The sequence below is a fragment of the Aythya ferina genome (genome assembly GCF_964211825.1).
Source record: "Aythya ferina genome assembly, chromosome: 11".
Taxonomy (NCBI): domain Eukaryota; kingdom Metazoa; phylum Chordata; class Aves; order Anseriformes; family Anatidae; genus Aythya; species Aythya ferina.
Genome location: NC_140307.1, coordinates 3,381,445 through 3,393,964, shown reverse-complemented (window position 1 = coordinate 3,393,964; position 12,520 = coordinate 3,381,445). Strand labels below are relative to the sequence as shown.

The 12,520-nt window shown below is 48.5% G+C and overlaps 1 protein-coding gene and 1 long non-coding RNA gene across 2 annotated transcripts in view; both read left to right on the top strand.

Annotated features, from left to right (window-relative positions):
• LOC311442918 lies at positions 1-3,719 on the top strand. The gene is made up of 3 exons (XR_014696948.1): positions 1-47; positions 1,131-1,221; positions 2,755-3,719. It is a non-coding gene; the product is annotated as an uncharacterized lncRNA (long non-coding RNA).
• A 2,092-nt stretch (positions 3,720-5,811) lies between these two features.
• The window catches only part of ALDH1A3 (aldehyde dehydrogenase 1 family member A3), a 33,026-nt gene continuing 26,317 nt past the window's right edge, over positions 5,812-12,520 (top strand). The window contains exons 1-2 of the mRNA XM_084532600.1: positions 5,812-5,951; positions 9,409-9,513. Of these exons, the coding sequence (XP_084388726.1) occupies positions 5,853-5,951; positions 9,409-9,513 (204 nt within the window). The 5' untranslated portion in view covers positions 5,812-5,852. The remainder of the gene's footprint in view (positions 5,952-9,408; positions 9,514-12,520) is intronic.

The following is a 12,520-nucleotide window of genomic DNA, read 5'->3' as shown; positions in this document are numbered from 1 at the left end:
ATTAAGCCCGTGCAGGATCAAGGCCTGAGATGGTATCTTCTTTAAGGGTACGTGTTTACCTGCTCTGGGCTGTATTTTCTAGATCCGTGACTGTGCCCTGCAAAACTATTTCTCTGGGAAGCCCTGAAGTGGCCGAGCCAGCTGGGCACAGCTCTCGAGTAGCGTTACGAAGCCGAATGATTCTTCTTGTAAACAGAAATTGTGTGCGGGAGCTGGGTCGGTGGGGACGGCGCTGCAGCACGGGGCATGTTGCATCGCAGGCTGTTCAGCTGCGCGAGCCTGTGTGTACTGAGGCGTTAACGCAGGGCTGTTGGGCATCGGGCCCAGAACAGATGTGATGATGAGTGAGAGCGAAGAGGCAGGGAGGAAGGCCGAGGAGAAGAAAACACGGTTCAGGCCCCTCGATTCCTGACCAGGCTAGCACGGCTTACAAAGCCTGGGCACTCCCCCCAAATGCCTCTTATCAAGAGAAAGTAGGAAGCAACACGATCCGGGGAGAAAACAAACATATTTGTTTTTTTCCTTTGCCAATCCTGCTAACAATAGCTGTTTGTAGGCAAATAATGCTCAGGTCTGCATCGCTAGATCAATGCAGGGAGTGGTTCCCATCAGCTCGGCGGTGCCAGACACACTGAATGCTTTGTAAGGAACCGGGTCCTTGAACTTCTTCACAGCGCAGATGCTATCTTAGTGGGTTATCGTGCACTTGCTCCTGTTCCTGCTCCCACTCTCCTCATTTTCCAGTGCTAGGCCTGGCAGGGAGAAGTGAAGGCAAGAGGAAATAGAAGTTGTTTTAAGAGAAGGCTTCAAAATGTTCAGCTGTTTGTTATTTCCTTGCCACTAACCTTTCCAATTTATTTTTGGAGACAGGAAAACGAAAGAGAAGGCCAGTCCATGTGCACGGTCACAGTTTAATACCTCTGATACGCATGAAGAAAATTAATTTGATTGAGGATTTTGCTTCATGAAGTAATTACAGTGCAAAGTATAAAAGGCTGCCTTTCGTCTTGAGCTGCCAAAGCCTTGTTTTGCATCATGAGGACGTATTTAGGGTTACAAATAGACTGCCTTGCTTACACAAATAGCATCTTATAGTATCTCGCATTGTTTCTCTTCACCTTTCCTGGCAGATTTTGTGGATGTGGAGAGAAGTGGAAAAAGAAACTCTTCTTCAGCCCCAGATCTGTTAAAACAGAAGGGTGATAGAAATACTGGAGAATGGTGAGTTCCTGGGTAAGGCGGCTCTGACTCCAAAATACATCCCATGCAGACAGCCCTTCGCCACTGGTATTTGACACAGCCAAAGTAAGGTTGGGTTGACTAAAAAAAAAACAGAAAGCAAATGTAAGACACACAATTTCCAAAGGGTTTGCACAACAGCCTGATCATTTTTTAAAATGAGGCACAACTCTAGACTCCAGTCCTTTTGAAAAAGCACGTGAATATTTTGATAAACCAAACAAAATCTGGTCTGGTATAAAATGGCAGCCTTTTAAATTAGTACTGTGCCATTGGCAGTGCATTTCACAGCTGAGCGCTGCAGTTCAATTATTACCACTTCTTGTTTTATATTGCAGGTTTGGCTTCAATGAACTCATAGCAAAAAAAATAAATAAATAAAAATGCAGAAGCCAAACTTTTAAGCAGTAGAAATTGGCATTAGATAGCTAAGTAATTGTTTGGCCACCTAAATAAGCAATTAGGTACATTTGTTAATAGATAACTTCTTCAGATGGGTATCTAAGGCACGGTTTCTCCCTCCTGCTGCTAACCTATATCATGGGTGAATTTTATCAAGAAGGATGAAATTTTTGAACTTCAAGTTTCCCTAGAAAAATGAACTTCAGCAGTAGGAAACTATACCCAGAAAACAAAGTTACAGAAATTGTATGTCTGTAAAGTCCGGCGCTGACAAAATGAGAAAGTCCTCAGAGAAAAGTCACCGGTGAGCAATGCCCTGCGTGCTGTGGGTTCTGCCTTATCTTGGTGTTGGGGTGGGAGATCTTCAGATCGGGCTCGTTGTGCAATTACAGCTGCAGCTGAGCTGATGGGAGCTGAGCTCTGAATGCTGGCAGCCAAAGCACTCAGGCTGTAGGTGACTTACACCGGGAATCCCAAATGAAGACCCTTTTTAATTCATCACCTCCCACCTTGTTTTCTCTGGGGTCAGCATCCTCTCAGAGTTTCTGGGAAAGGAAATGCTGCTTGTGAAACATTCAGGCACGGCTATGATTAGCATTAGGGAAAAAACTTATGGAAATGAATAATTTTGTGCCCAAAACACAGTCTGAATAACAGGCAGCAAAACACCTCCTTGCTGCACATTAAGCAAGAAGAGAATGAAACATGCAGATTGAGGGGGACACCTGTAGGAAAAGGACATTGATCACTCAATTATAACCCATCAGGATACACACAACAGGCAACTTCTGGTCACTCCTGGCCGAGTGCTGGAGTTCCCAGCCTCAGTAGCCTTTTAGAGCACACAGTTTCCCAGCCCTATTCCTGTTTGTGTGTGCATGTGCTTCAGGGTGTTTGTAAAACAAGAGGAATAGGTTTTGGCTCTGTGCTGTGCTCACTACTCTACACAGCTACGGGACTTTTGCTTGGCTTGTGGCACAGGCAGAGGTCTAAATGCAAAATGTTTGAGTATCACCCAACCCGCTTGGGGTCTCAAGGGCTGCATCCCTACTGACCAGGCTAGGTATAAACCACGGTCCTGTGGGTGAATGTCAAATCTGTCTCCATCCACAGCTCTCCAGAACCAAAATGCTCTCAGGTACCCTGGAGACATCTTCAACAATCCTCTGGGTACACTGCACCCTGACATGGAGCCAGGATACAGGACACGCATACAGGAGCAGGGAGTGTTTGGAGTTACCACCCACAGTATTCCCTTCATCAAGGTTAGATAAGGTTTGGAACTCGAAGAAATTAATTTCTGCGGAGACGTGGCATCTACAGCAGATAGGGAAACCACTCGATCATAGCATGAACACATCCTGGGACTGCTCTTGGCACAGACCGACAGACTGGAAGAGAACAGCATGCTCAGGTCCAACTGACGGTGGCAGATTTAGGAGCGTACATGCCTGACCCGAACCAGCAAAGGCAATCTTTGTGCTGGCTGGCAGACAAGAGCTGGTGTACTCACAGTCTAGAAACTTTCTGTGAGATACAGCTCTGCGGAAAAGCACAGCCAAGCAGGAATTCACAGTTATCGCAGTCAGTGCATCAGGTTAAGGATACATATTGCAGACATCTCTGCAAACACTGCTGCAACAGTAGAATGTAACAGGGTGACTCAATAGTAATGTGACCTTTCATTAACAGGCTCTTTTCCTCTTTGTGTCTGTTTCTGACACATTTATGAACTGTTACAAAGTTAGGTAAAACCCACTTTTTCAGTGCTTCCATCAGAATAGCGGTGTGGCCCTCATGGAGCATGGGAACGAATACAAAACGCCTCTCACTCGTTCTGATCCACGCCCTGCTGTTGCTTTTAGGGCATCTCCCACTGAGCTTGAGTGTCTTCTCCACTGTGGGGATGATACGAGCCCTGGCAATAGAGGACACATCTCCTGAGGCCGTGGAGTTGATCTAGGATGGTGTCCCAGTGAGGGACCACCCAGTGTCTGCACAACTCTTCAAAGGTGGAGCGTGTTGTTACCCTTCCTGTGATGTTAGTAAGGGAAATGTTGTGTACTGCTACATATGCTGGTCAGAGTTTATTATTTCAGCTCATCCTTATGTCAGTGACTCACAATTCCTTCGCTTTGTACAGCCTTTTAAAGCAGTCATATATCCTCAAACGATCCACGCAGAATTTTTACCTTAGGTACCTCTCACATCTACATTAACTCAAAGAAGCAATAATGCCTTAAAATAATGTTTCCAGGCCTGCCCTGTAAAAAATCTTCCTCATGAGCGACTGAGACAAGGTCATTCCATATGAAACAAACCACTGGAATGACTCTCTAGACACTGCTTGTCCTGGAACTTCTTATTCATCTTTCTCCTCGTCCAGAGATTTTGTTCTCTAATTACAAAAGTACTTTCCATGTCTGCCGAGTGTTTCTGTGGGCAAAATACAGACAGAGGGAAATGGACAAATTCATTCTATCGGTGTTGTGCCACCACTGTAACAGTTTCCTCTCCTCTCTCTGATACTCAAATTATCAAATTATTGTTGTGATACATTAGTGTAAAACTAAAACTGGCAAATTGTCAGAGAAACTAAAAAGTTCTGTTGCCAGACCATGCAACTAGCTCTAAAATGGATCAGTGGCCACATCTTTTACAGAGAGAATAGACAGAAACGTTTTCCATCTCTGACTTTAACTTGCTCGATCCCATCATTCACCTTGTAGTCTTGTTGGTGACACCCAAATATCACTTGGATCCAAATTCCACTTTATTGGGACCAGGATTGTATGGGGATTTAGTTAAGGGATTCTTCTGGCTTTGATGCTTTTGTAGCTTTGTGGAAAACAGCAATTGGAGAATTAAAAAATGGACAGCTTAGAAAGAAACGTTTCTGTTGTAATGCAACCCCTTATTTTCTAAGAATTATCTCTTGATTTCACCATCGAATACAAGGATATTTCCACAAATTTATTCATAACCGAAGCACTTTCTCATCTGAAGAGAAAGTGTGACCTTACTACTGCGAGGCAGGATGGGTCCTCCTCTAGTTAATGGTTCAACAGAAATTGTGTTAGTGATTTGTGTGGTAAAGGTATTAAGGAAGAAAGGTCCCCTGCCTTACTGACAGCTCTTATAATAGAATCACAGAATTATTAAGGTTGGAAAAGAGCTTCACGATCATCTGGTCCAATTGACCCCCTACCACCAATGTCACCACCAAACCATGTCCCCAAGCACCACGTCCAACCTCTCCTTGAACACCCCCAGGGACAGGGACTCCACCACCTCCCTGGGTGACCTGTCCCAACGCCTGACGGCTCTTTCTGAGCAGAAATGTCTCCTCGTCGTCTGAGAGGTTTCCACCTGGAGCGGGGACCTCCGAGAACACCCCACGAGCTGCAGGAAGCGGGGTTTGCTTCCCCGGTGGTACTTTCCCTTCTGAATCAGCACCAGCCCTCACGCCACGGTGATATCACGGGCGATCTGCCGATGGAAGCGCTGAGTATTTTGGAGCCTTTTAACAGCAAAGTGCTGACTATTGCTGGGGATTACAGATCCTGCGAAACATTTTGTAAGATAACTGCTGGCACCTCGCCACGTGTTATATGGAAAATATGTCGCATTATCTTCCATGTGTGTGGGGGCGTTCAGGGTGCTCCTCGCCTCCTGGCCCCCAGCCGGCGGAGCCTTACACATATTTTATTCAGAACGGAGTTAGGCAATACGCAGAGAGCTTGCTCGGGCGCGGAGCCGAGCCCTGTCACTTCAGACAACTTCCATGTCCTCCGGGGCTTCCTGACAGAGCATCTTCCTCACCGACCCCACCGCCACGAGGGCTGTGGGCGCCCACCAGCCCCGAGACGGAGCAGGGAGCTCCCCACCACCCTCAGCTTCACCCTCAGGGCCCCTCCGGGCTGAATCCCCTCAGTTTGAGGGTCTCCCACCCCTCACACCGCGCTGCGAGCCCCCCTCGCTGCCGCCCCCCGGCCCCTCTCCGGCCGGGGCGCCTCGGCGGGGCGGCGCCGCCCGTTACCTGAGGGCCGGCACGGAGGGGCGGGGCCTACGGGGGAGCGGGGCGGGGCTTAGGGGCGGGCGGCGGCCAATGGGAGCGGGCGGCGGCGCCCCGCGCCCGGCGCGCGCCGCTCTTAAGGCGGCTCCGCGGGCTGTCAGCGGCAGAAGGGCGGCGGGGGCTCGACGCGGCGGCCATGGCCGCGCTCAACGGCGCTGTGGAGAACGGGCAGCCCGACAGGAGGGCACCGCCGCTGCCGCGGCCCCTGCGGAGCCTGGAGGTGAAGTACACCAAGGTGAGCTCGGGAGGGGGAGGTTTTGAGGCGGTGGGGGGTTGTTGGGGTGTTGCGTGGGGCTCGGTGGAGTTGGGGTGTCGGCGAGGTGCTGTCGGTGAGGTGCTTTTTTTTCTTTAAAAAAAATTGTTATCCCTTCAGAGGGAGTTTTATTTATTTGTGTAGTCTCCTGTGCTGTGCTAGGTAGTGGGTTAATGGGGATGGACGGGTGGTTGAGTGGCTAGAGCAAGTGGATGGCTGTTCCCAGGTGAGCTGCAGTTGCCATGATCCATAAAGCCTGAAAAAATCCAACTGATTTTTTTTAACAATATATGAAGAGCTGCTCTGGGTGCCCATGAGCATCCCTGCCCCTCGCTGTGTGGCTGGCACCGAGCAGTGACAGGCCCTGTGCCCGGCTGTGGCATCTCGCCGTGACGGCCATTTTCCCCCGCGCAGTGTTTGCAGAACCAGCCCGTAACGCCTTTACTTATACTGCTGCCTTTACTTAAATTTACTTATTTTGCTGCTCAGAAAACCCGATTTGGCTGGGGTGAGGTCAGGCAGGGCTGAGATGGGGTTATGTGTCAGGGGGCTGCTTGCACGGGGCTCCTGCAAGGCTGCCCTGAGGTGGGATTGGCCCCGTGTGAGGCACAGGAGGGTTGGTGCCTGAAGAAGGCTTCTGAGAGGACTCTAACGTGGAATTGGGGCCACCCAGCAGCTCTGTAGGGTGAGTTTTGTCCACACACATCTTGTTGCCTGCCCGCTGTCCCAACAGAGCTCCTGCATGGCCTCCAAGCGGGATAAAAGCACCGGGATGGCGAACCCACGCCAACCCGTGCCTCTGAGCCTCCTGCTGCTGTTATCCGCCACCCCTCACGCTTAACCGAGGGCTCCTCAGTTTGGTCACTCCGTCCTTCAGAGGTGGTGTTGGTTTTGCAGCGAGGCTCAGCTCCACTCCACAGATCCGTGCTGCCTCACTCCGCTGTCGCTCTGCCACAGCCCGGCCATGGTCTGGTGCGGTGGAGCAAACATCCCGGCTTATGACGCTGCTGGCAGCCCTGCTTGCCTTCGTGTGAACCATCAGAGACTAAAAGGGCTGAAGGAGTGTATTAATTAGTTACATTTCTGTGCTAAATAATTGAAAAAAATAAAGCAAAACGATGTTTATTGTCTTGCAGCGGGAGGGAGTAAACAGCGATAGCTTATCCAGCAAGGTGTTGATTTGAATTAGCCATTCAAAATACTGGAACAGATTAATCTAGTCCAAGTGATTATCACTAATTGTTATTTTTAACATCCTGAATTTACCTACTTTTTTTTTTAAGATAAACTTGTCACTTAGCGGCAAATTGGATCTGCAGCCGCTGATTGTCGAGTGGCGTAATGCTGCACAAACAGCTCTTTCCCGTGTCAGAAATGGACACGGCCATTAGGGTTCTTCTTAAACATACAAATGTTCTGTTTTGTGTTATTTTTATTGTAGTGAAGGCTTTTAAATACTCCTTTGGGATCCAATCCTGCAGCCGTGTGTGCTTTAAAACATGCGTTTTCTTAATTCTCCAAAGTTTTTGCAGGAGGCTCTGTGCACCGAAGGCATCAAGGTAGTCACTTAATAGTGGAAACCAACATTAATTAAAAGTGTGAATTTGACATCTGATCTGATGCTCCCGGTGCATATGAGAAAGTAACGAGCAGCAGTCAGTTTTCATAAAACTGCGAGGGGTTTTCGACAAGCTCCTTTGAGTCTCACCAGATGTTTACAGCTGACGGCACGCTTCCTTGCTTAGCAAAGATTTTATTTTCGGTTCCACCAGTTACTGGGCTGGGGGAGAGGGAAGGAAGATTACCAGCAAAGATCCCACTCGCAGAGCAGCTTAGTGCTTGTCCTGGGTGTGTGATGGAAGTGATTTGTCCATAATCTCATGTCCCGGGGTTGGGGTGGGAAGCGTGAACAGCCGATACGCTCTTCTGTTTGATTTTAGCTCCTGGCACCAAAACCTCAGGCTTGTGGCATGATTCCCAGAACAGTGCCAGCATATATGTTGTGTTTTAAAGGGTCTGATCCCAATGCACTTGTGTCCTATAGCTTATAGGAATGCTGCTTTCTGATCTTAACTCCTCCACATAGAATTAATGTTTAATGCAGAGGAATAACAGCATCTTCCCCTGTCCTTAGTTTGAGTACGTATCAGACTGTAACTTTACAGCTCTTGCCATCTCTTATTTAAAATGTGACTTTGCTAGTGAAACAGTGAAAACTGAAGTGCAAAACATTTAATTCTTAAAAATAAAATGCAGCACTTGAATACTAGAGGTAGTTTGGGAGCACTAGTTCAAGGTTAATTAGTATTTCTGACATTGACTTCACTTGGCAGCCTCTTTTTGGTGGAATTTTCTTCTCTGAGGCCTGTATGAAACAGGTGGGCCCAGAAGCGCAGCATCTGTGCCAGTTATGTCTTGGATGCTTTCTGCAGAAATAGTTTGGGAGAAACTCCTTTCAGGGGAGGAAAAAAAAGCTGCCCAAGGGGGGGAAAAATGACCCAAAGCAGTGGGAATTCTGAATGTAAGGGACGCAACATTAATCTCCTGGTCGTGTGTAGGGACTCATAAACAAGATTGCAAACGTGGAAGGCTTCCAAGTAAAAGTACTAGCTTATAGCCACTAACAGGCTACTAATAAAGATTACTTCATCTAATCTTACTTGAAAAGTATCTTTATTTATAAAACATAACACTGCCAAGTTAGATCAGCGTGGATGAGATGCATGCGGAATCAATTAATTGTATATAGGTATCCACGCTCTGTTTACAGCGTGTAACAACACTCCAGTATTTAATGCATTTTGGGTTACGCAACACTGGGACTGTTTGTTCTTGCTCTGGAAATGCAATATTTTGAAACACTTAAATCTTGTCACAGACGACTCCAAGTGACGTGGGAGGCTCGGTGCATCCTGTGATGAGGCGTAGCGGGGTAGAACTGAGCCTGTTCCTACCCCGTGCCCTCCGTGAGGGCAGAGTCCTGGAAGTAGCCCAGGGCAGGGCACTAATAACCAAGTAACATCGAATGCTGGTGTTTTGTTTGTAGCATGCGATGAGGGGTTCCTTTTGCCTGAACCATATGGGTTTCTCTTGGTGTCTACTTGCTGTTCCCATGGAAATGGATTTCAAACTGTCTGTTTCTCATTGCCAAATTATGGCATTGCACTGTGTGGGCCCCATCCTCTGTCCTCCTTTTGCTCAAAGCTAACTGGGTGCATGAAGGCTTTCTCGTCTGTTCCCTGGCTCAGGTTCTAGTTTGGATAAATGCTGTCTGTGTCACAAACAGTCTCACTGGGAGAGACTGAACATGCCATCAATGGAAACCAAAGAGCCTCAGGACCTTTGAGGAACACTTGTGGGATTTCTTTTTTTTTTTCCTATTGTCTGCATCAGTGTTTTCATTTTCCCACCTGTCCCGCTCCCCTTGCTCTCTCTTCAGATATTTATTAACAATGAATGGCACGAGTCTACAAGCGGAAAGAAGTTCCCCACCTATAACCCTTCAACGTTGGAGAAAATCTGTGACATTGAGGAAGGAGACAAGGTAGGTGTTACTGGAAAAGCAGTGCAAAAGACGGAGTTTCCAGGGGACTTGCTGTCTTAGAAAAGTACCTAGAGGAAAAGTTGGCTCTTAACACTGACGTGTGGCCAGCCAGGCTGCAAGCTGGAGGCCTGGGATGCTGGATGTGCTGCCTGAGGATTACATGGGCTGGGTGGGATCAGTCCTCTGCAGCTCAGCTGAGTCACTTTCCCTGATAGGAACTGTCTGCTGACATGGTCAGAGGAATGAGACTCAGCATCATTCTGGCTTTATAGAGCTGGGAAGAAGCAGCCATGCTGAGGAAATAGCAATGACAGTGTATGTACATCCCTGACAGAGCTTCAGCATCATCTTGGGAGTAGTTTATATGCAAGCTGCATGGCAGGCTGTTGGAGACCCTGAACTGGAGCTCACCTTTCTTTAAAAAAGAAACAACAGATAAGCTGTTTGGGAGAACTTGACGTCAGGCATGCATCAGCAGAGGGAAATCTCCCACAGAAAGTGAGCAGTGCTTGCTTTTCCAACTGGTATTGTGAGTTCTGCCCTCTTGTACAAACATGGCATCTGCCATTTGAAACCAAACCAGTGTTTTTGAAGTTCTTCAGAAGTCCCTGGTTTCGGGGCACTGCACAGTTGCCTGGGGCATAACTGCTTGGATTTGGTAACAGTCTGAGGTAAGGAACAGTCAAATACGACACTGTCCAGGACAGCTCATCACACACGTGCCGTGCCCTGCTCAGTGGGAGAGAGCTGGCCCAAGAGCTTGCTCCTGACAGTCTGTCACGGGAGGGTGATTCACAGCTTCCCAGCTCTACCATGCCTGTGGCTCATCCCTGCTGTGGGCAGTAAGTGGCAGGCAGCATGCGCTGCCTGTGCTGTGTGGCTTTTGGGTCAACAGAGCCTGGCCTTCCTGGAGATGGTTGGGAATGCAAGTCTGCAGCCTCCCTGCAGGTGGTGCACGAGGTAGCTCTCTGGATGGCACTAAGGCAGCCTCAGAGCCCTGTTACCACGGTGGATCTGTGCATCCATGGGGCGACTATACATGGAGGTGGAACTTAACAGGAGAAAACAACACATAATAGTTGTGTTCTACCCAGTTAAATGTTAACTGCAGTGGCATATAAACAGTAGAGCTGAAGCTAACTCTGATGCAGCTGCATTTTTACTAGCTAAAAATCATGACACTGCTATTGTTCCCTGAACTGAGTGCCTCCTCAAGCAGTTACAGAGCATTACATGAGTGTTTCAAACCTGTTCTTAGAGACTTGGTGAAAGAAAACTCTTATGCAGAAATAAGAGGTCAGTGAATTCAAGGATAGCTTTTTATGTTTGTAGGGGAGCTGCTGAAAAACCTTGCCTTGAGACTGGTCAGTGGGGCCCTCTGCCCATGGTGCACAGAATAATTATGGGCTAAATGCAGTTTAGGTGCTGAAAGCCTCTTTGCCTCACACAAACTGACTAGTTTTCCTCCAAGTAGGCTTGTGTGAGGGACTGGGAGAGGTTAGACCTGGATGCAGGTGAGGTGGAAGGCAGAGCTGGGGTGAGGAGTGCCCAGACTGGCTGTTGGGCTCCTGGCAACACATGGTCATGTCCCACCACCCTCTGGGCAGAGTCCCTGAGACTTCATTTGCCCTGGTTGATCATCCCCATCCTAAATCTGTGACTAGCCCATTGGGGATGAAGTTCCCTGTTAGTACTGGGAATAGTGGGTCATGGTTGGTGCCTCTCAGTGGCTTGTCCCTGTGAGCTGCTGTGCTGGGCAGTCCCATGGCAAGCCCTGGTTCTGCCTCTGGCCCCAGCTGTGCCAGGTTTGGCCCTGCCCTCAGTGCAGGCAGGGAGCAGGGCTCCACTTCCCCAACCCTGCACAGAAACCTGCCCCTCCCTGGCCGTGCAGGGTTTGTTTTGCTTCGGCTGCATGTGAGGGGTGGGAATTTGGCAGCCAACGTTTCAATGATGACAATCGAGTCTGGTGCTGAAACTTGGCCAACGGTTTATACGACTAGGAGCAAAGGTTTTGTTTGTCTTTCAGTTACAAAACTTAAGATGGAATTGCTCTTGGTGGGATGGTTGGGGGATGAAGGGAAGTCTCGGGTAGAAAATAAGCACTAAAAATAAAATGGCAAAAGCTTTTGCTGGGTGCTGGGAGGCTTTCTGCCTCCCAAACAAGGGCTCAGTGTCCTGATGGCTTCCAGGTACAGTCACAAAGGTAAGAGCCTGCAGGAATATTGTTCCCTACAGCAGGCTCACAGCACCCAACACGACGCTTTTGGACACAGAGGGCTGTGAAGTTGCAGTCTGTATTACTTCTGAATCCAAGTTTCAGCCAGCTGCAGAGCATTGGCTGTTTGCAGAGGGCTTGCAGGGGAGCAGCTCAGCTCTGGGCATCTCCTAATTGAGGAACTGTGGCATGGTCGTGCCCTGTGTCAGAAAAGTGCCTTTCCAAGGATGTGCACAGTGGGATTTTCCAAAAGTTAGTAATTCAGTGCAGGTAAGACAGTCTCCATGGGGTGTGCTCTGCCCCTGGCAGGTCTCCATACTGAAGCACGTTGTCTACACTGAGCCTGAAGCAGAGCAAGGCTTTTCCTGCAGGTGTTTTCCCTATTTTCCCTTCTTTCTGAGCCACTGGGGTGATGGTTTCCCTTGTGCTGAGGCAGAAAAGAAGAAGGGAGAGGGTAGAAGTGGAGCAGTGATGAGCAGGACTTGAGCTGGAGGAGGAAGGTGGAGGATGTTAGCTTAGAACAAAGAAATCCTGAGTTTGTTCAGGGGAAAATGGCATGCGGTTGTGTAACTGGGGCTTGTATCATAGTGCAAACACCCAGGGTGGGTATGAAGGCTCACAGGCGTTTCTCAACGCCAATTGCTTGACTTTGCAATCTGAATATCCTCTTAGTGGAGCTTTTTATGTAATAATAAACCTGTGTAGGTCAGAACTGAGCACCAGGATGCACAGACCTCCTCCTCATGGCTTCACACACCGCGGTGCCCTTGGCATCTTGACAGCTGTAGGTCT